Source organism: Eschscholzia californica, unplaced genomic scaffold (genome assembly GCF_041429995.1).
Source record: "Eschscholzia californica isolate CP2 unplaced genomic scaffold, dmEscCali1.0.p SCAF_1, whole genome shotgun sequence".
Classification (NCBI taxonomy): Eukaryota; Viridiplantae; Streptophyta; class Magnoliopsida; order Ranunculales; family Papaveraceae; genus Eschscholzia; species Eschscholzia californica.
Window position 1 is genome coordinate 45,333,177 of NW_028238198.1, and position 22,769 is coordinate 45,355,945.

The 22,769-nt window shown below is 37.2% G+C and overlaps 2 protein-coding genes and 1 long non-coding RNA gene across 4 annotated transcripts; 2 read left to right on the forward strand and 1 right to left on the reverse strand.

Annotated features, from left to right (window-relative positions):
* The first annotated feature begins 1,044 nt into the window (after window positions 1-1,044).
* LOC147567123 (protein FAR1-RELATED SEQUENCE 5-like) lies at window positions 1,045-2,037 on the forward strand. The gene has a single exon (XM_086656997.1). It carries the CDS (start codon window positions 1,045-1,047, stop codon window positions 2,035-2,037), a length of 993 nt encoding a protein of 330 aa, XP_086513123.1.
* A 4,363-nt stretch (window positions 2,038-6,400) lies between these two features.
* LOC147567124 (uncharacterized) lies at window positions 6,401-8,017 on the reverse strand. Of its 2 annotated transcripts, XR_015230700.1 has the most exons (4): window positions 7,936-8,017; window positions 7,634-7,840; window positions 6,863-7,047; window positions 6,401-6,692 (listed from the first exon to the last, which is right to left on the reverse strand). It is a non-coding gene; the product is annotated as an uncharacterized LOC147567124 (long non-coding RNA). The 2 variants fall into 2 exon arrangements; XR_015230701.1 differs by lacking the exon at window positions 7,634-7,840.
* Window positions 8,018-14,746: 6,729 nt separating this feature from the next.
* Window positions 14,747-22,524, forward strand: LOC147567125 (bet1-like protein At4g14600). The gene is made up of 5 exons (XM_086653748.1): window positions 14,747-14,897; window positions 17,610-17,847; window positions 17,977-18,100; window positions 21,523-21,579; window positions 22,097-22,524. The coding sequence occupies exons 2-5, from the start codon at window positions 17,801-17,803 to the stop codon at window positions 22,256-22,258; spliced, it is 390 nt and encodes a 129-aa protein (XP_086509874.1). The 5' UTR covers window positions 14,747-14,897; window positions 17,610-17,800; the 3' UTR covers window positions 22,259-22,524.
* The last annotated feature ends 245 nt before the right edge of the window (window positions 22,525-22,769 follow it).

The following is a 22,769-nucleotide window of genomic DNA, read 5'->3' on the forward strand; positions in this document are numbered from 1 at the left end:
ACTTGTTGTTTGGTTCATATAAGAGTAGGGAATGTAATTTTTTATACAAGTTTTGGAATCCTTACTTAAACTACATAAATCACATGTCAACTCTGTTACATATATTGATCAGTATTATCTACTAAAATGTGTAGATAGAAACTAATTTAATCTTTTCATACTTACTCTTGATTAAAAAAAGGCCGCAGCTTTGGAGAATAAAGAAAATCCTCCGGGGAATAAAGACTTTCTTTAAAATCAGTCAAATAAGATTGATTTTTTTTTTGTTTCTTTTTGTTGCTAAGGGGCTTCAAATTTTAGGAGTTAATAAAAACAAATTTTAGAAGATACTATAATAAAATTAGAAGTTATTTTTTTATAAAATTAGAAGAAATCTTTCTAGGGATCCAAACTTCCAAGTTTTCTTCTGTTCTCCTTCTCTAAAGTTTGATTTTCTTATAATCAGTAAACCCTAAAATACCTGGAGAAGAAACCCAATGATAATGAAGAAGGCATAGATACTAAAGAATGGTCTGGTCTTGATGATATTGAAGAGGTAAAGTTCATGTTGTTTTCCGATTTTCTTCTTCTTCAACTCGATTTTCATGGTTTACTCAACTGTAAAAACGATTTTTACAGTTACACCACGAACAGAATTCGCGTCTACGAAACATTTCGTACTTACTGATGTTGCGAAACGTTTCGTGGTACTCTGTTGTACGAAGTGTGTCTTGTTATATATTCACTCGAAAAGGTTCTGTTTTTAATAATTTTATTATATAGATTATTTGAAACTCTGATTTCTATTTCAAACTCTTCGATTTGAAGCAAATGAGTCTTCAATGCCTGGACCTTAAACTCTTCCTATGAGATTGGATATATCACATATATTTTTGAGAGATAAGGTAAGAATACGTTTTCATTAGTACCATTGTGTGAATGAATTGATTATAGGTTGTAGATAACTTATTTTCTTATATGTTACAATATTTTGATTCCAGGTAAGAAGTAATAGATTGGTGTAGCAAGACATGTAAAGAAACCGGATTTGTCATTGTGAAAAAAATGAGTAAGTCTGTGAATAATGAAGGAAAAGAGTCGTTCACGTTGCTTCGGTGCGGTCGAAGTGGTATATTCTGTAGCCACAAACCAAAAAATTGGGTTTCTAATACAGTTCCAAGTAAAAGGAGTCGTACGGGTTCTTCTAAATATGATTGTCCTTTTGCTATAAAAGTGAAATATGTCGTACTTCACGAGAAGTGGATTATTGAAGTAATCAATGGACATCACAACTACCAACTTGAGAAGGATCTCACAGGGCATGGATATGCGTCTCGGTTGAATGAAGTTGAATCTGAATTAGTTAAGAGTTTAACTAAGAGTGGATCACGTCCTAAAGAGATATTGTTGCACATAAAACAAAAGACTAAACAAAATAGTGAACCTAACTGGTTCATTATGGAGACTGTTTACAATGCGCGACGAAAGCTCAAGTGTGGTGAAAGTGAAGGTAGGTCAGCAATGCAACAGTTTTTGAAGTTGTGCACCGACTACCACTATGTAACGAAACATAGATGTCACGAAAAGTCTGAAGAGATAAAAGATCTATTTTTTGCACATCCTAAGAGCGTTCAACTGGCGTGGTGTTTCCTTCAGTATGTTATCATCAACTGCACTTACAAAACCAATAGGTTTAGGTATCCTTTGCTTCAAGTAGTCTCGACCACTTCGACTGGAAAGACTTCCACAGTGGCAAACACATTTATAGGTAGCGAGATTACAGATCATTACATTTGGGTTCTAGAGTGTCTTAGAGATTTATATAATGTTGGAGATGCTCCAACGGTATTTGTAACTGATAGAGAACAAGCGTTGATAAATGCGATTGGGGTCGTGTATCCAGATGCGCAACATATCCTTTGTTTGTGGCATATAAACAAGAACGTTCGATCAAAGGCTGAAAAACAATTAGAGAACATTGTCAAGAATATGAATATGGATGAAAGTGAGAAGAAACTTGAAAAAAAGAAGATGGTTGATGAGTTTTTCAATATATGACAGCGTTTGGTTTGGGCAGATATTGAAGAATTATACAAGTCCCGGTACAATAATCTCGTAAACAAATGGACCAAAAATCCTTGGAGTTGGTATCTTATGTACAAGACACATGGTTGTCACTCTACAAAGAGAGATTTATTAATTATTGGACTAATCAGATAAGACATTACGACACCACAACAACCAGTAGAGCTGAGGGAGAACATGGTAGGTTGAAGTGTTTCTTAAATAACTCGACTGGTAATTTTATTTCATGTTGGGAAGCTGTTTATAAGTGTTTAGAACATCAGTTTATTGGCATCACAACTGCATTTCAAAAAAGTTTGAGGACCGTACTGCATGAGCATCAAAGACGCCTTTTCGACAAATTTAGGAATGTAGTCTCACATCAGACAATGTCAATTATGTTGACCGAGATACAACGGGTCGATCCTTATGAAAGTGGAAATGTTTGTCTTTGTATACTTAGGCGCACACATGGGCTATCATGGAGACACGAGTTGCTCGAGTACGATAGTAGTAATGTACCCATACCTCATGAAACTATAGATAGATATTGGAGACAGATGTCATACAATGTCTTGGTAGAAGTCGAACAAATGAACTACGATGACCTACCTGAGCACATGATAGCTAGAGAAAGGTGGCAAAAAGCCTCACAACCGGAGAGAGAGCAAATGAGAATCGAACTAAGGTTAATCGGTGCTCCTAAAACAACAAACATGAGAGAGCTTGAAAATCCTATTGTTGGAAAAGGTCGCCCCTCAAAGAAGCAAAGTCAGAAGGATAGGACTACAAAACGGGAACCATCAATCTTTGAGATTTTAGAAAAGCAAAAAGCAGAGAAGGAAAAACTAGAAAAAAAAGTTAGAAAAAGAAAAGGCGTTGCAGAAGAAACTAGGGAGAAAGGCACAAAAAGAGAAGGAAATGCAAAAGGCCGAAATGCAAAAGGGAAAAAAAGAAATGAAGGAAATGCAAAAGGCAGAAAAGGTGGTTCAGAAAAAGAAAGAACCTCGGGACTATTCATATATAATAAGCAAATCAACATTGAAAAACCACTTGTCACAAATAAACAACGAAGAACTCGACGATAAGTTGAAGAACATGATAAAAAAAAAACAGAACGACAGGAACTCGCACCAAAGAAAAGACCGACTCCGGTGATATATCCGTCGGTGATAGAGACACGGTGGTTGAGTTCAATTCCCCCTCACATGAAAAAGTACGTCCAAAACATAGTAGATGTCTCGGGGGATGGACATTGTGGTTTTCATGTTGTTGGTAAAGCAACTACTAATGGACGTCACGAGATTGGAAAAGAAATTCGTCGAATGATGTACTAAAGGACCGTATCATGTGTAACGAAGATCCAACCCCGGAAAATAATTGGTTTTGTATGCCACAATGTGGATATGTTATGGCAGAAACGTTTGTCAGTTCCGGTTGTGATATTATCAAGGAACATGAACTTTACCTTCTTGCCGACCTTGATAGGGCCACAAAGTTATAATAAATGGCATATGGTCATTCTTGCTCATTGCAATGGTAACCATTATGTCTGGGTAACGTTCAAGCCATATTCTCCCTTGCCGCATGTTCCACCATTTACGTATTACGAAAAAGTCAAGAACGAAAACTATTGGGCTTGGTACGAGTTGTTTAAAGTTAGATTTGACTGTTATAAGGAGTTGACAGGCATTGGTCTGGTGGAGAACATTGATGACCCAGAAGATTAGTTTTTGATTATTTAAAATTAGATGTTTTTTTCTTCTTAGAATGATAAGTATTTTATTCACTTACTTGGAGTAATTTAGTAAAAGCTATATTATGGTAACATGAGTTATTCTCAATTTAAGCTTAACGTGAATTATGCATTCTTTTTAATTTGGGTTATTTCCCTAATGGCCCCCAACTTTGTGACCAGCTTCCCGCCTGGCCCCCTACTTTACGAGAAATACCCATATGGCCCCCTTCCGTTATAACACCGTTACTCTCTCTCCTCTATCTCATTTTCTCTCTCTGCCACATCATCTCACCTCGCCCCGTCATCATCTTCTCCGGCATGGTCGCCGGCCGGCGATCTTCACATAAATTTTTTTTTTTCTAATTTTCTCTCTCCTCTCTCTCTCTAGAATTTTTTGTTTAAATTTCCTCACCTCTCTCTCTCTAAAACTCCGGCGAAGGGGTTTTCGTTCGCCGGAGTTTTAGAGAGAGAGAGAGGTGAGGAAATTTAAAAAAAAAATTTCTAGACAGAGTGAGGAGAGAGAAATTTTTTTATTTGAAAGTCGTCGGCCAAAAATGTGGCCGGCCGGCGACTCCTGCCGGAGAAGATGATGATGTGGCGAGGTGAGATGATGTGGCAGAGAGAGAAAATGAGATAGAGGAGAGAGAGTAACGGTGTTATAACGGAAGGGGGCCATATGGGTATTTCTCATAAAGTAGGGGGCCAGGCGGGAAGCTGGTCACAAAGTTAGGGGCCATTAGGGAAATAACCCTTTTAATTTTACATTGACTCGATGTTCATAACATGTCGGAGGAACAAAGTATAAGTCAAAAAATTGGGACCTCTAAAAAAACAGCAGATTTCGTGCCTACGAAATTTAGAAGCCAAACAAGAAAGTGTTTTTAGTTACGAAACATCCATTCGACTTGAATTTATCTTCATACTCCATTTCGTGTGCACGAAACGTTTCGTATGCACGAAAAATAGGCAAAACAGGAACGTGTTTTTTATTATGAAACATAAATCTGACTTGAGTTTAGTTTCATACTCGGTTTCGTACTTACGAAACAGTTCGTACCTTTACCTAGGCACGAACAATTCCGTGCCTAAGAAACTTAGGCCAAATTATTACGAAACATCCATTTGACTTCAATTTATTTTCATACTCCAGGTCGTACGTACGAAACGTTTCGTATGCACGAAAAATAGGCAAAACATGAACGTGTTTTTATTACGAAACATGAATCTGACTTGAGTTTAGTTTCATACTCGGTTTCATACTTATGAAACCTTTCGTACCTTTACCTAGGCACGAACAATTCCGTTCCAGCGGATAATAGCCAAAACAGGAACATGTTTTTTTATTACGAAACATGCATCTGACTTGAGTTTAGTTTCATATTCGGTTTCGTTGGTACAAAAATGTGCTAAAACAGTACTGTATTTTTGTTGCGAAACCGAAGTTTTACTTGGTGGTCCCCTTTTTCCATCTATCCATGCACTCGCAGAGACGAAACATTCGTGTCGACGAATTAAATAGGTATCATTTCAAGGTAAAAACATACCACTATTAAACCAAACCATTGCATCATTTAACAGTTTACCTATTCAAAAGTTAACACTTCACAATTCAATAGGAAACACAAAAAAAAAACTGATGTTCTACACAAAAAAGGACGTAGTTTAAGATCATTCGGGTTGGTCGTCACTTTCAATGTCATCCGCTATCATCTTCGCCTTCTTCACCATTTTTTCTTTCGACCTCGGAGAAATAGCCATGTTTTCACCACGCCCACATATATTCAGAGCATCTGCAAACTTTTTCAAGCGTATATATATATATACACACATTATAAGTATGTGTTAAAAGAAAAAATGAAAAATACAGAAGATAAGAGAGTTGTTTTTACCATTATTTGCAAGATGCTATTAATGTCTTTTGGTGGTTCAACAACAGCGTCAGTTTCTTCTTCTCTGCTCGGATGGATCGGGTTAACTACCCTCGGGTGGGAAAACGTGAGATACCATGTCATGTAATCGTCTTTGGTTTGATGAGGAACAATGACACCATTACGATATTGGTTAGACAGATGTGGTTTTGCCAATTACTCCACTCCATGCAGCACTGAAACCATAGTAAGCTGTGAACACTACAAAAAATAGGGCCATTAGGGACGGCAAAAAACCGTCCCAAAAACGTAAAAACCGTCCCCAATAAAGTATTGGGGACAGTTTTTGTCTGTCCCGGAAAGAGGCGTCCCAAATGTCATTTGGGACAGTTATAGTGACGGATGGCATCTGTCCCCAATACTGTTTTTGGGACGGTACGTACCTGTCCCTATTGTGATGATTATTAGGGACGATAATGAATTGTCCCTAAAAGTATGGCAACAATTTCCTCCTGTTTGCATTTAGGACAATTAACATTTGTCCCTAAAAGTTTGGCGAGTATTTGATCTCTTTGTTTTTCGGGACAGTTAATAGTCGTCCCTATAAATTTGGCTGGAATGTTTGCTAGCTTGCTTTTGGGACAATTAATTGTTATCCTTACAAATTCGGCGAGAATTCTTTGTAGCTTTCATTTGGGAAAGCTACGAGCTATGATGAAAATATTGCAGGAATTGCCCTTGAGACATATTATTAAATATAAATTGTCCGTAATCATATAAATTTCACACTTCCACTTAAAACGAGTTCAAACATCGATAATCAAAATATTTCATTTGTAGCTATTGTCAACCTTAACTAGAGCACTTAATAAATATTAATAAATAACATCCAAGATGTATGTTACTCTACCAGTTGGACATACCAAATTGTATTTGTTGTCAACAAGAAACTTGCACACACTATCATTTGCATATCTATCAATCTCATTAAACCACTGCTCGACATGACTGAAACACTCCATTGCAGTAACATTGTATACAATCTGCAAAATCTCAAGCATCGGTACGTGTGTGATAATAAATAATCGAAAAAAAATATAATGAAAGAAACAAGCCATGTGAACTTATACCTCTAACATCATATAAAAATTGAACCCAAACTTAGATGCATTGATTTTTTTACACAAGAAAAAAATAACCAGCAAAGACGCACCGAGAGAGGCTTGGGCTGCTGCGACGCAAAATAGATGCAGTGAATTGGTGGTACTCTGTTTTTAGGAGCCCAAAATAGAGTACATGTGGCAAGATACTTTGCTCTCTTTACAGCTCCCCTTAAACACTCTTAACCAAACAGCAAATCCAAAGGTAAAAGCTTTACTCCATCTGGTGCATGTTTACCTACGATAAAGGGAAGAGTATTCTTAAATATAATTCAGTATAAAAAGAAATTTATGACGGAAAATATACTATGAAGTTTCATTTTGACACGCAGCAGTTCAGCTTCATTTGGCACAGATATAATGAGCTTTGCCCCTAAACTAGCAAGTTATTTGAGAACCTCCCCTAGAAATGAAAGGAAAAGACGATAGACGATATAAGAAGTGACCAAAGAGACATTAAAATAGTTATTTTTCTAATTTACAACATTGAATACAAGGAACGTACAAGCCACGAAGCAAAGCATGATCGATCTTTAGTGTTAATGACAAAATGTAATCTGGTTCTCAAATAAAAGTTTTTTTTTCTATAACTAGCGAGTTGATTTCACCTTGGCAGACTGAATGTTGTTAGGAAAATTGTTGTCTGAAAATCTCTTACACTTTAGTGTTGTTGATTTTCCCTTGAACCTAGTTGATTCAAGACCCTACCTTATATTTGATTCTTTGACACACAAGCTCGCAAGTAATTTTAAGACAACAAAAAACTACTTAATTCAACCATTTATTTACACTATGTAGTATGTACGCAACATAAGAAATCTTACCTAAGATACGATCGTGCAGCATATGTTATATATACGTTTAGAGCATAGTTAGTTTCAAAATTGGATATCGCGGCAGGCAGGAAGCATTAATGGCGAAATGGAGTTGTATGAAATTTGTAAGTCACAACGTATAGAAGCAACTCATTTCAAAAGCTGCAGCCACGTTCAATGATGTGCCTGTCACATGTTCTTTTCTTTGATCTAATTCTGTTACACCGAAGAATGGGATTGACGTTCTGAATTCCCGAAATTTTTTAAGTATAAAAAAGTTATTTGAATAAACCAGAAAGAGAGGAGAGTACCTAGAAAATAGCACAAATGAAGCTTTCAGTGTCATACAAGAAAATAAGGCCCGCTCCCACATCCGCAACGGTAGAATCTCTTCTGCAAGCACAAAAAGAAGTAATTATGTGGATCACGACAGAAAAGTTAAACCATTGGGTCCACATACACCGTATATAATATATAAATACACTCAATGGAGAAAGTCGGCTAGCTGGATGAGATAAAAATAGATAACTGTTTAGAAAAGTTAACAACTATCTAGGATAAGGTATTCTGACAAGTCTAGCACTGCAAGAGATATAACTAATTTCAAAAGCTTAAGTAAAAATCATAGAAACAATACAACCATTCATGTGGACCTCGGCGACCTGAAATAGAAACATCGGAATGAGAAATTCTACTGTGTATAAAACAATAATTAAGTATCTTCATGTGATTTAAACTCATGGTGTTTGTATGTTTTGTTCGGAACAACACCGGGTTATAGTATAGGCAGAATGAGATGATGCTAGAGGTATATTACATCACATTTTCTAATGACACTCAGAAGAGCTTGTAACGTACCATAAGAACTGTAAAACATCCACCCATCTGTTTTACTTTAAATCTAGTTGCAGAACAAAGCTGGTGCATCAGGTTTGCAAGACATGTGGTCCCCAAGAATAGCTCTTTACCTTATCCAAATTTTCAAAGCATTGCAGGTATTGAACATTTACCCTATTACCGCTTTTATCAGGGCATATACATGATCCAACAACGTATAGTAAATAAGCTCTAGCACAATACTTTTTCCTCTTTTGTGACATGTTGTTTGTCGAATTCGAAAACTTTTCAGCCAACCACGCAAGTTTTACCGTTTTTAGACTACCAACCCTTAGTGCATTTCTAGCTTCAGTAGGCTCCAATCCCAAGGTTTTCTTCATCAACTTCAACACAAAACCTGATTGCATGGAACTACTTGTTACTCCATGTACCGCCTTCCCATCTATAGGGAGATCGACTATGTGCTTCACATCTTCAAGTCTGATCATCATCTCCCCGAATGGTAAATGGAAGGTGTTGGTTTGAGGGTAATACCTTTCCGTAAAAGCACTGACAAGAGCATCGTCGGGTCCCCGGTACACATAATTAATGATGGGTAAAAATCCAGCATCATTTACCTTTTGTTGTACGAATTTACACTCTGCACCAAGCACCCATCGACCAATCCAACCAGCCGTGGATTTAACTGCCAATAGTCAATCCAAACTCTAAAAAATAGAAGTTTCATTAGAAAAACTTATGTGAAAAAAATATTAAACCAAAATGATTGAGTTCGACAAAATATTAAACTCACGTTGCCCTTCCATATGTGGTTTGCAATGTGTGAGGTATAATATTGAAGTAAAGATCAGTCCGTCGGGAATCCATCGGAGTCCGAGTGATCACTCGAACTAGCAGGTGATTCTACCATGTTAATTGATAGGCCCAAAAATAGGTCTACTCCCGCAAGTATACGGGGTCAAGTTATAGTATTTATAATAAGATCGAGTATCGTCCCAAGAGATAAGTAGGCAATTTCGGATATTGACGGCAAGTTTAACCCAATAATCAAAATGTCAATATCTAACTTAGACTAAAACACACACACACCCCACTCATAAATTTGATGATTGATTTGGAAGAAGTAAGAAAACAAATAAAACTAACTAAACTATCTAAGAGAGAGGTAAGAGGATATCTAAGGTTATAAAATCCACCGCATAAATTCACTTTATAAACAAGCACTTAATTACTTAAATCTCTTTTGTATTTACTCGGGATCCAATATAATGAACTATTTGGATTCCGGATGATGTTCTAGATAAAACAATTTTATAATCACTAATTCTAATTGTCTTCCTTATAAAGATTCGGATCACTTAACTATTATTCATCATCTAAAAAGCATACTCCATCTAACAACTTAACGAAAGTATGAAATATCTAATTATGAGGCATGAGTAATGGAAAGAAAATCCAATCCATATAGGTAAACAATCAATAGACATTAAAGCACATCAAATGATTTAATTAATCAAGACAAGTATTACAAAGATCCAAAATGGGTTTCATCTACAACCTTAGATTGTTAAATTAACTATACATGGAATCTAGAAATAACATTCATTGACATTGTAAAATAAATGAAAATACTAAGAAATTAATGGAAAGAAATCACCAAGAATGTCCAATTCCATATCCCCATGTATCTCCATTTTATCCAAGATTTGCTCCATTTATGCTCAAGAATTTTACTCCAATAAATCCAAGTAATAGCTATTTTATTGCCACCCAAATAAGAGAAAGAAAGAGAAGGAAGAAATTAGATCTAGAAAGAAGTTGGAAAGAAGAGATGAAGAGGGTAAAGATATTAGAAGAATATGGAAGGAAGAAGAAGAAGACTATTAATGGAAGAAAGAATAGTGGTAGAGAAGAAGTAGTAGTAGAGAAAGATGGAAAAATAATGGATAAAGTGGATTTAGTAGTAGAGAAAAGAGAAAGAAATAGGTGAGAGGGGATTGAAAGAGGAGAGGGAGAGAGGAGGTATAGAGAAGAGAGATTAGGTAAGAGGAAGTTTGAAGAAATAGGTAAAAAGAAATAGGTAAGAAGAGGTTTGGGAATAGAGAAGAGGGAGATTGAGAGGGTTTGCAAGTCTAGCTTTTAATGGAGGAGAAAGGTATTTATTTATAGATGGGTTGATGGTTAGGGTTTTAGGAGTTAATTGGGAGAAAATGGGAGAAAGAGGGTTAAAATAGGAAGTTAGGGTTGCTTTCTACGCAAGAATTGGATTCCTATTGGTTGAAAATTAAGGAAGGACAAAAAGGAAGGGCTTATAGGTAATTTCGCTGGTTAAAGAGTAAAAAGAAGGAGCCACGCGTCTTCTGTCCAGTTGGGTGTTATTTCGGATGCTATGGTGTAGCCGGAAGCAACTTAATAAGGTGTGACGATTCAGCAACCGTTAGATTTTTAGGCACGCGGATCTGGAGGGTTTAGAGCAAGTCACGTGATCGGATGCACAGAGACTAAATGACTTCGGGCAACATGGGATCGTAACAACGCCCAGATACTCAGCAGCCATCGGATCTTCAAAACGCGGAAGCTAGCGGTGAGGATTAAAACATGGAACCGGGACCACCGAAGTCGTAACGCGATACACTGGATCAGACCTATAGGGTCCATTTCGCTGCTTAGCGAAAACACGGGATTTGGATACACCGGCTTCCTTCCTTCGCCACGTGTCTGTGGGTGTACCGCGCGCCAAATTTGTGCCCGACACTGTCCCGCTAGTCAACCTGATTTGACTCCATCTTTGACTTTGCCTAGTTCGCTCATCCGGACTCCGATTTAACTTCCGTTTTCTCCTACGGACTCGTCTCGACCTCTACTTTTCAACCACGCACTGACCTTAGCCAAATTACCAGAATGTCCTTGACCTCAAATGACCAAAATACCCTTTATGCATCTTTTCCTCGTTTTTAACCGTTTTTTACACCTAACTCCACAAAACACACCTAATCAAGAAAATCAACCATTTTATTATAATAAAGACCCGAAACGAACTAACTCGACTAAATTAAACGACTTAGATGGGACATTTTCATGACCCATCATTAATCTCGTGGATTGGTCGTGGCCCTCCTCATCGCTAGACTCATCATCGGATTCCTTGCCAGACTGGTTGGCAGTCTGGTCTGCAAATTCCTCGTCAGACTCTTCGCTTGACTCCTGAATGTTTATATCTTTCAGTGACGGCCTTTCAGCGTTGGCCTTGCAGCGTATTTCCCCAAGACGACGACGTGCAGACATAGTAGAATGTCGTTTTCTTCTACCAACGACGGCTTCTTTATGAACCAGAACATCCACTTTATACTTTTTACGCTTATAAAAAAAAAACAAAAACAAAAATTTATGGCTTCTAGTTTGTCAAAGGACTGATAAGAAGCGACCAATCAGAGTTATTATCTTGGACTATATTAAATCCAAATATACTCTCTACGATGCATATATAATAGATTCACCAAGGTTCATGCATTTTATTCATCCATAAAGCTTAAAATCATTATTAGCTAAATACGAAAATCTTGTTGTTAACAACAAACTAGTCGAACATATTGATTTTTATAACGAAATTAGGTGAATTAAGATAGGATTTCGTATGCCAAATTTGGAGTACTAATTGTATATGAATGACAAGATAGATTAATTAAGCTACATTTAACAAAACCAATATCTAAATCATAAGAGTAGGCTACTAATGGTATAAAAAGAAACTACAATTAAATCAAGGATCAATCCACAATATGGAAAGACTCATGTCCATTTCGTATCTCTAAACAGTACGAACCATTTCGTACCTAAGAAAAGTACGAACCATTTCGTGGTTCGCAACTTGCGAAACTGAAACAGGTTTCGCAAATCGCGAACCACGAAACAGGAGCAGATACAAAAACCCTAGATCCTAAATCGAACACACAAAAATCATAAAACTAGGCTAAATATGCTTAGAAATTAAGCAACATATATCATACAAGGCCTAACATCATTTGAATCACACAAAAAAGTCCAACTCACACAAATTTATAGGGTTTATAAGATCTTAAAAAAAAAAATTATGGCTAAAATAACTTGATTTGTAGGGTTTGGAATCTACTTACCTCTTAGTGGATGAAGATGCCTTCTTTGGACGACCCATGGTAAGAGATTGAAGAGATTTTGATGATTTCCAGATTTTTCCCTCTTTATCTCTCTAACTTGATGGTGAGTTCTCTCTACCTTGTTTTAGAGAAGGAGTACAGAAAAGAGGTATTTATGTTTTTTGAGAGAAGAGAATGGGAGATAAAGAGAAATCAGAGAATGGGAGATGATTTCTGTTTTTTGATGGTTTCTAGGGTTTTTTGTTTTCTTTTAAAAAAAGAAGAAGAAAAGACTATATTTTTGTTGAAATAGGAGGGAAGGACTTACAATAAAATTCTTAAAAAGTTTATTACTTAAAGTTAATATTATTAATTATTAAGGTATCCTGTATTCCCCATAAAAATTTACTCCCTAGAGAACTTTCGAAAAAACTGAATTCCCTGGAGAATTTACTCCCAGGAGAATTTTCTTTATTCTCCAAAGCCGCGGCCAAAAAAAATCTTTTTTAAACGATATAAAATCGACTAAGGCGAACAAAGAACGAGGGGGGAAAGGGAGAGAGAGTGAGAGAGTTACCTTTGAGCGAGAGAGAGAGAGAGAGAGAGAGACAATTATGATTATGACTAAAACCCCATAGTTTTAATTTATGTATTTGTAATATTATATTAAGGACAATTTTAATATTAGTCATTCTAACAATTTATTAAGGATATAATTTGTCCATGCTATTTTTGCGACCCAAACAATAATTTTGTTTTTAAAGATTAGAGTCCAAAAGTCATTACATTGATATGACATTAATATATCATGAATAAATACATCATGAATTTAGATGAGCACTATAACTGGTGATGTCAAAATTTGTTTTCCTAGTATCATTTAAGATGTTGAGATTGCTATGTTGAATCCCGCTTTGCTCTGCACGATTTGGGGGACGAAACCTGCAAGGAACTCGGAAACCTCTTTAACGCTCAAGATAGTCAGATTGCAATTGCAGTTGAAATATTGAGTATTGAATGAACCCAAGTTTATAGAGTTGTGACTTACTTGACGTTTTTGGTTCGTTGAGAGAGTTTGTCTGCTTTAAGACGATTTGATTACCTTTTATAGGTTGCTTTCACCGACTGTAAGAGCATCTCCAATGCAAGACTCAAGAAAAACTCTAAAAATCCTATGTGTCAAGTGTGAAAAATGGATCTCTAAATGTTCTCTTTCCTATTTGGCCATTTAGAGACACTCTATTACAAAACCTTCTCCAATGCAACACTCGAGAGAAACTTTACAAACCTATGTTTTGGTTTAAAATTAATTTATTTGCTTATGTGACACTTAGAGATCCTCAAGAGGACACTCTAAATTTAGAGTGTCCTCTTAAGGATCTCTAAAACAAATCTTGACACATCACTTTAGAGGTTCATGTTGAGTTTTGCATTGGAGATGGATTTGAAGAAAAACTCTAAAAAACCTTATGTGGCACTCTAAGATTTAGAGTTTGAGTGTTGCATTGGAGATGCTCTAAATAGGTGGTGTTGAGGAGGCGACTGAGATCCACCATGTTATATTGAAGCTGTTATTTCGTAGTTATGAGATATTAGGATTCCTCTTTGGGATTATCTCGTATGTTTGATATTTAGAAGTTTTGTAGATTCTTTGGGAAAAGTTTCTTACGCGACTTTTGTAGCCCAACTTTGATAAATACTTAAGATCCTCACCTACTGAGATCTTTGATTGTATTCAGGATTAAGTCGGTAAGCATTAGCCACACTTCGACCCCAGTTGTTCAGGATTGAGGAATCAGTCCCACTTGCGCGGACCCCGTAGTCGTCTTCTCTTTAATCCCAGGGTAGACATGGTTGTATTTGAGCCAAGGCTCGGTTTAGGCGCCTAAGACGATCATCCCACCCCCATCTCTTTCTGGACTTGTGGCAGACCTCTTAGGGGTTGATCGGTTGGACTTTCGGTCTTTCTTGATTTATTGACAGTAGTCAACTAATGACTATTTTTTGGATCATCAATAACCACCAATTAAGACATCTTGGCCTTTATAGGCAATATAAAGACCCTTAGGACCATCTTAGGGAGCCTGAAAGTCCATCTATTCTTATCTGTACTTTATAATTGGGTAAGTTATACAAGATGAATCTTGATGATAAATTGTTTCCAACGAAACTCGATCCTAAGATTTAGTGGGCTTAATAAGGAATGTCCAACAACTGAACTTTAAGAGTGATGGACACTAAACAATAATTTAGATTGTGATTCCAGTAATCACATTCCATTCTCACATGATCGAAAGAAACCCCAAATTCCCAAGTCTTGATCCGTAGGACTTAGGGCTGGGAAAACAGTCTGAGAATCCGAAACCCGACCCTAACCTCCCAATCCGAGGCGACCCGGAGACCGAAGGATATCCGGCGCGGGTTTACCCGACCCGAAATTTCGGGCGGGCGTGGGCGGTATTCGGGTAGGAGGTCTTACCCGAGGACCAGCCCATACAGACCGCCCGAAATTCAAGCCCGATCCGCTCGACCTATAACCGAAACTCGCCCGACCGAACCATACCCGAGACCCGTCCGCCCGTTAGGCACCCGAGATCCGCCCCCCGTAATAAGCCTCTACCCGACCACCCCAGATTATATGATCCAACGACTGAGCATCACCACCAGTTGGATCATAGTATCTTCTCTATAAATTAACACAAAACCCATTATCTATTCTCTAGATCCCTACTGCCTCCACCGTCCTCCACCCCAACTCCATCTTCCATTCTTTAGTAAAATACCATTCACCATCTTCCATTCTTTGCCTCCACCGTACTCCACCCCAACTTCTTTAGTAAAATACCAGTAACCAGACTCCTAAATAAGATCAGTCACCATACCCTAATATTTGTTCAAGTTATGAAATCCAAGTTAATGTCTAAACTTTGTTATCCATGCAGCTTAAGTGAAGGTCGTAACTTCGATTTAGATGACTAGGAGTTCTGTGAATTTTAAAAAGACCTTGTATGTGTGGTCACTAATTAACCGAGAGTTCCTATGGATCTTCATAGGTGATAAATTTTTAGGTTTCTATTAACAATTTGATTAGCTATCAAGATGCCGAGTTCTCTTGTATTAGTGGAAACAATCGTTCCAAACTAGTAGACTCAACTATTGTTAGGCAGGGGATGAAAATCACGGATGGATGATGATGATGATGTAAATTGTTTTTTTCTTTTTTGATGTTGATTAAGTGTATTGTGTAAATGGTCCACCACCTTTTGGTGTAGCGGTTGGACACCCCTTTTAAGCCCATGAGGTCGTGGGATCGAGTCTTAGTGGAAGCAGTTGCCATCAAGATTTAGGGTGCTTCTAAAGGCACCTGACCAAAAGGCTGTTAGCATCCATCTCTGTTAGCACCAGGCCCAACCGCTCATTTCTCTATTAGCACCAACCGACTATGTAGGCACCGTTCCATTCTCGGTTAACCTTAACTCCTCCATCCATTTCTCACAAAACCAATCAAAAATCCCAATTTCAAACTTTCTCTCTCTAAGCAAACCGAACTCCACTCACCAAATCGCTCATAATCTCATGAATCTATCTCAAATTTTGCTGGGAATAAGTCCTTTCACTCTCTAAATGTTAGGATCAAACATCATTTGGTGGAGACGAAGTTGAAATCAAGCTTCAATTGCTCTTTCAAGGTTGGTTCAAAAACCACTTTTATAATTTTTTCAAAAACCCTGATCAGTGGATCATCAAGCATCCTAAGGGGAGTAGTGTCAGAGCTTAACAGGTCTGTGACAGCTTCATTGTTGATCTCCATTGCGGAAAATTTCAAAATGAATTCTCTTTCGGTGTGCTACAAGTAGAAAACCCACTTACTGTTTTAATGGGAATGAAACAGTTAAAGAAAACAAATGAAAATTTATTGAAAAAGTAAGCATTATTACCCTCTGGATATAGTCATATATATTGCAATAGCATACCCAATAACTCCAGTCATGGTGTACGTTTTTCCACTGCTTGTTTACCCTATGCAAAGATGCTTGCCGATGAAATGATTGGTTGGTGAAATCTTTCAATTTTCAATAGAACACATAATGAAGCTCAACAAACACAAATAAAAGATTGAAAAAGATATACTCACAGTTAACCCCATTGACGACAGAAAGAGCAACTTCCTTTGCGACTTCCTCTTACACCTGTCAAGTGGAGCAATCACACTGGAATACCCTATCTATACTAGAAACATTTACAAGAAATAAAAGACTTGGCAAGGAACAATATCAAAACAAAATATGGAAATAGGGATTGATGGTTCCAAATAAAAGAATGGTCGTCGGTATCGTCGCCGGAGAATGTTGCACTCTTTTCTAGAATTTTGTTTGAAAGAAAAATGAATTGAGATTCTTTATTTTGGAAGAAGATGGAAGAAGCAAGCGAAGGTGAACGTCACCCACATTAAATAACGGTGCTTATAGAGACCTCGGGTAAATGGACATTGACCCGAGTCAATAAAAATTTTGGATGCTAACAGCCGTTCGGCCCGGTGCCTTTAGAAGCACCCCAAGATTTATCCTATGTAATTTAGGCTATAAATAATGTAATAATTTGTCGGGCTTTAACCTCTTCATTGTCGGGTTTTAGGCCTCTTTCTTTCTCGGTTAAATTAGGCGGTTATCGTGCTTATTACATCTCTATGATGCATTAATGTCTTGTAACGATGAATGTAGACCGTTGTCGAATTCTCAAAAAAAAAAATGATAGATTATGATGAATCATGGATGAAAATCATGAATGAAATCCGTTTAATTCTTTGGTATTTTTTATTAAGTTTTTTTTTTCAATTATTTTTTATTTAAAAAGCCCGCGGCCCTATCCACCCGAGCCCGTTAGAGCCCAATCGGGCTCTCGGACAAAATCGGGCCACGGGCTTGAAGAGTCTCTTGTTTATCCGGCCCGAAGTGTCCGAAAGCCCGATCGGGTAGCTTACCTTTGAGCCCGAACCTGCTCGAGCCCGAAACCGCCCGATTCCCACCCCTAACTAGGACTGCAGTTGAGCGAAAAGAGGTCGGCGGCGTCACGGACTCACCCGCCAAAGAGAGGCCCATACCACAAACGAGGGAACCCTTTTCCATCTACAAATGTAATTACGATTTTAAATCGTGACACTTTCAGGAGGATTTTATCATCTTTCTAGGGTTTCTTAATCACCAAGGTGCTTAGTTTCTCGTTTTCAATGGCGAGTTCTCATAGAGGTTCTTTATATGGTGCTCCTCCTTACAGGTAAAGGCATCTCTAACGGTTTGAATCATTAACCAAAATCGTTGACGCAAATTGAATAGTTTTCTTCGCCTTGAAAATCAACCCCTCTCTCTCTCTCTATACTTAATTTTTTAGAAATTGTTGTTGCAGAGAGGGTCTTACCACTAGATCAGTATCAAATTCAGATGAAATTCAATTGAGGATCGATCCGATGCATGCCGATCTGGACGAAGAAGTTACTGGACTTCATCGGAAGATCATTCAACTAAAAGGCGTAAAACCTCTCTCTTTCCTTTCCTTATTTCTTTAGTCATTACTGAAAACATCATATTGTCTGTAAGAATTGGTTAAGTTTTTTATATTTTGCTAGATTTCAATTCTAGGGTTTTTGGTCCGTCAATTGATGGGGTAAGGTGAAATATGATTACCAATTCTGGTTTTGTATCACTGATGAGTTAGTAGAATTGGAGATTTTTATATATCTAACCGTTTTGATTGCATGAACAACCTCACCATTTTGCTCTACATGTTCATTCTGATCTACATTTCCGGGTTGTAGTTGCTTGCTTGGATGACATTTCTCACACTTGTTTCTGAATAAATTCGCGAAAATTCTCATTAACTTCGTGAGGTTTTTGCACCAAGTTTGTTGTTGATAATCTCCATGAATTGCACCCTGTAAATAGTTACTTCTTTTTATCTCCTTAAGCATCTCCTATGCAAAACTCTATAAACACGCTGATTTTGTCACTTATAGGGTTTTAGTGGAGGAACTCTTATTGTTTTTGCACCAAGTATGTTGTTGCTAATGTCCATGAATGGAGAGCGTCTATTTACTTTATCCTTAATGTGAAACTTTTAAGTAATTTGTTTCTTCGATGTGATTTAGTAATTAAATAGATAAATGGGCCACTTTAAAATTTAGGAGGGAGAAATGCTACTAGAATAAATTAAAAATTGGTAATTAGGACAATTATACTCGGAAAATTTGGAAGCTCGATATTGAGAAAATTGCTCTTTGAGGAAGATAGTTGAGAAGTATGGCATGGAGATGGGCAATAGACTTACTAAACCTCCAAGTAAGGCTTATGGCTGCTTGGTATGGAGAGGGATTTGTAACCCAAAACAGCAGTTAGAAGGATTGGTGCAGAGAAAAGTAGGAAATGGAAAAACAACTCTGTTGTGCCACGATGTTTGCTGTTCTCAAAGCTCTCCTAAGGAGTCATACCCCAACATATATAATATTGCTAGTAAAAAGGCTTCATATCATGTTTCTCAGTTTGATGGCAATCCTTGGAAAATCCATTTGAGAAGGAATCTAAATGATTGGGATGTTGAAGATGTGGCTCACATTCTTCAGTGTAGCAATTATACTCAGATTTGAGAGGAAGATGGTTGTTATAAGCGAAGTCAACACTTGGTTGCCTAAGTGTTTGATCCTGTTGACATAAACTCCAAAAGGAGATCCCAGATTCGATTCCCAGAGGAGGTGGAATATACGGTTATAGAATTTGGGTTGTTAAAGGTATTAATAAGTTTGTCGGGCTTTAGCTCTATGTTTTTGGGCTTTAGGCCCCTCTGATTATTGATTATCTTAGGCTCGTGCTTGTCACATCTTGATGATGTATCAATGCCTTGTAATGACTAACGTATAACGTAGTCAATTTCTCAAAAAAAAAGAAGGGGGAGGAAATCACAGTCAGAAACTGTTATCATGAAATTGCTCTAGGGTCAGCTCTCCAAGACAGACTCACGCCTTAAATATGGAAGAGCAATATTTCTATTGGGGCAAGTTTCCTTATTTGGGCAGGCATCCTTGATAGATTACCAACAGAAGGACCAACTATTAAAAAGGGGATTCTACAGGCCTAACAAATGCAGTTTGTGAGAAAAAAACCGAGACTGCCAGACTGGTTCTCATCGATTCTTTCATTGTAGTATCACTTTGGCAGTATGGCAGTTTGTGTCAAGCTTTAACATCAGGAGTTGTGTTGGACTCTCCCCAATACGACTTACGATCCTTTTGTTTAGTTCAAGATATTCAATTGCCTAGGAATGGAAGGAAGATTTGGAGGATCATTCCTCATGCCATTGTTTGGGTAGTGCGGACGGAGAGAAACAACACTATTTGTGAAGCGACCGAGGTAAGCAGTGAGCAAATCATGGATGATGTATAATCTTTTTTGTATTTTTGGAGCAGAAAAGGTTAACGTGGAGCTTCTATCTTCGTCAAGAATCTCGTTGTTGTTGGGAGGGAGTTGTTTAAAGGGTCATAGCTTGTTAGTTTAGATACATTTTATATTAATGGAAACGTTCTAAAGGTACTAGGTACATAGCAGATGTCGATGAGATGGTTAGAGAACAAAAGCTTCTCCACGAATAGCTAAGTGAATCAGTTGTGTCAACCTGCTTCTGGAAGGGGTTTTGTCCTCTCTTTTCGTCTTCATCGACACTTATCGAGGCTTCTCAGAGATCGCACAACTGAAGATTTGCAAGTACTTCTCTGGTCTCCCTAGGGCTTCATGCATGTAGTCTTTCACAAGGTCTCCTTGCTATGACTATATCGTCTTACTTGGGAATCAATGCTTGGAGATGCCAAGTTGATGAAAACACGTTGGTGGAAGCTTCAACGGTCTTTAGAATAATGGTAAAAGACAGAATTCTCTAAATTCCTAGTTGAACTCATACTCTTATATAAACTATAAAGTTGAACTAAATATATATTTTAAAATTCTTTGTAGGAGCTCTATATACAGATAACTCCATCATAGAAAACTAGCAAAAGCTGTTACTTGAGATAACTAGTACCTTTAGGACTCCAGTGAGGTATAAAATGTAGTCTAGCAGCAACTACAAGATTTTTAAAAAAGTAAAAACTAATCCCAGAAAGCATCCCAAGTTATTTGAAACTGAAGTCTTTATAAATAAATTTGGAGGAATATATACATGGAATTCCAGCATTAAATAAAAACGATGCAAGGATATAATCTATCTTTAGTGATACTGTGTAGTTTATTATCAAAAACACCAAGATGAAGCTACACCACCTTTCCTAGATATTTGACTTGTTCCCGAAGTCCTACACTACTTTCGGCATGCCATTTGTCGTCTAGGTCTTTTGGAGTTTTAAACCATAATGAACAATTCACTTTCATTGCTCAAGCAGCAACAAACCATCTGATTTGTGCTACTGTCATTATTCTAATTCCCCCAAGTAGGTACATCTTGATGGACTCGATTAGGAATCCCATGTCTTGTCCTTGCCTTTCTTTCTTTCTTTCTTTTAACTTTTTACGCTTTATGTGTGTTTTCGTGAACCATTTGTTCTTGTTGTTTCAAATTTAAATAATTTTTTGTGGTAGAGATGTACATAAGTTCTGATTAAAATTCGGAAATACTGAACCCTTTTCTTTTGGTTATTGCAACTTGACTGTATTCCTATAAAAATTTATAGGTACTTAGTATCCATTGAATTTTGTCAAATTGTTCTGAGTAATCTAAGTCAGTCTAGAAGTGTCCAAACACTTTTGTTTCAGTAATTGACAGTTTACTGTATTCCTATATAAATTTATAAATTGTATCCATTCAATTCTGCCAAAGTCTTCTGCATAATCAAATTCAATCTAGAAGTGCCATTTTAAACTTTGGTAACGTTTTCCCCCTCGAAGTTCTAATTCAAATATTACTCGCTTGCAGGTAGCTCAAGAGATCGAGTCAGAATCAAAATATCAGAATGATTTGGTCTCTCAGTTGGTACGTTCTTTATTTTGTCCCTTTCTGGTTATTGAAGAACTTCGTTGTCCATCACATTGATAAATGAAGATATACAGTCATGTGGACATCCCTTGAAATGAATCAATGGTCAGACTCACATTGTTCAAAGAAGTTACTACTTCTTTGGTGTTTGTTTTCCTTTTTAAGTTCTGACATGAATTTTTACTCCAAGATCCAAATTGACTGGAGACCGATTTCAGATTGTTCGTTACCAGACTTGTAAGTCTGTCTCGTTAGAATGACTGACTAGCTGAATTTGGGCTTAAAATACTCTTGAATTAGGAAGGAGCCCATTGACTGAAATTACATGAAATGACTCTAGTTCTCGTTACCAGAACAAGTCAGACTCGGGCAATTCAGATTTAGAAATGAAACCGAAATACCACCTTCACAAATGTTGATAATTATGCACATTATTAAGGTTTATATACTCTTTAAAGTTTACTGTCAAGGGAAGAATTAGCTATCTGATGTTGATTTTTTTTCCTAAAAACAGCAAATGGCACTTATAAAAGCTCAAGCAGGAGTGAAGAATAACATGAGGAGAATGAACAAAAGCATCATCCAGAATGGTTCAAACCATGTTTTCTACGTAATTTTGTTTGGCCTTTTTTGTTTCTTCGTTCTCTACTTCTGGTCCAAATTTACAAGAAGATGAAGATAGAAACTTACGAGTCTTTGAATCTAGCCATCGACGAAAAACATCGTTTCATCAACTTCTTTGTCTCTTCCGAAATCTCAAAGAAACATCCAGTGGGTAAACATCTAAGCATCCGTCTCCATTGTAAACCCTTCACTGGTATACTGTATGAAGTTCTCTATCTATATTTTCTAGTTATACTGAAGACATGTATTTTATACCTTCATGTGCATTTTTTAGTATGTACTATTTTCTTGAATATATACAGGAATTTGTATTTTTCAGAAGGCTTACGAACTCGATACCAACTCTAATGTACTCCATTTAGGAGTTTCTTAAGCAGCCTCGACCTGTAATATTTTGCTGCAGAAATGACACGTGGCATATTCCGAGTAAACCAGCAGTGTGGAAAAAAAAAAAAGAGAAAATGAGTCTCTGGTCCCTGCAGTCCCAACTTGTGCGTTTAGGCCCTAGTGATTCTCGTTAAGTCCTAGTGAGGTTTATTTAAGGTTTATAATTGTACTTTTAG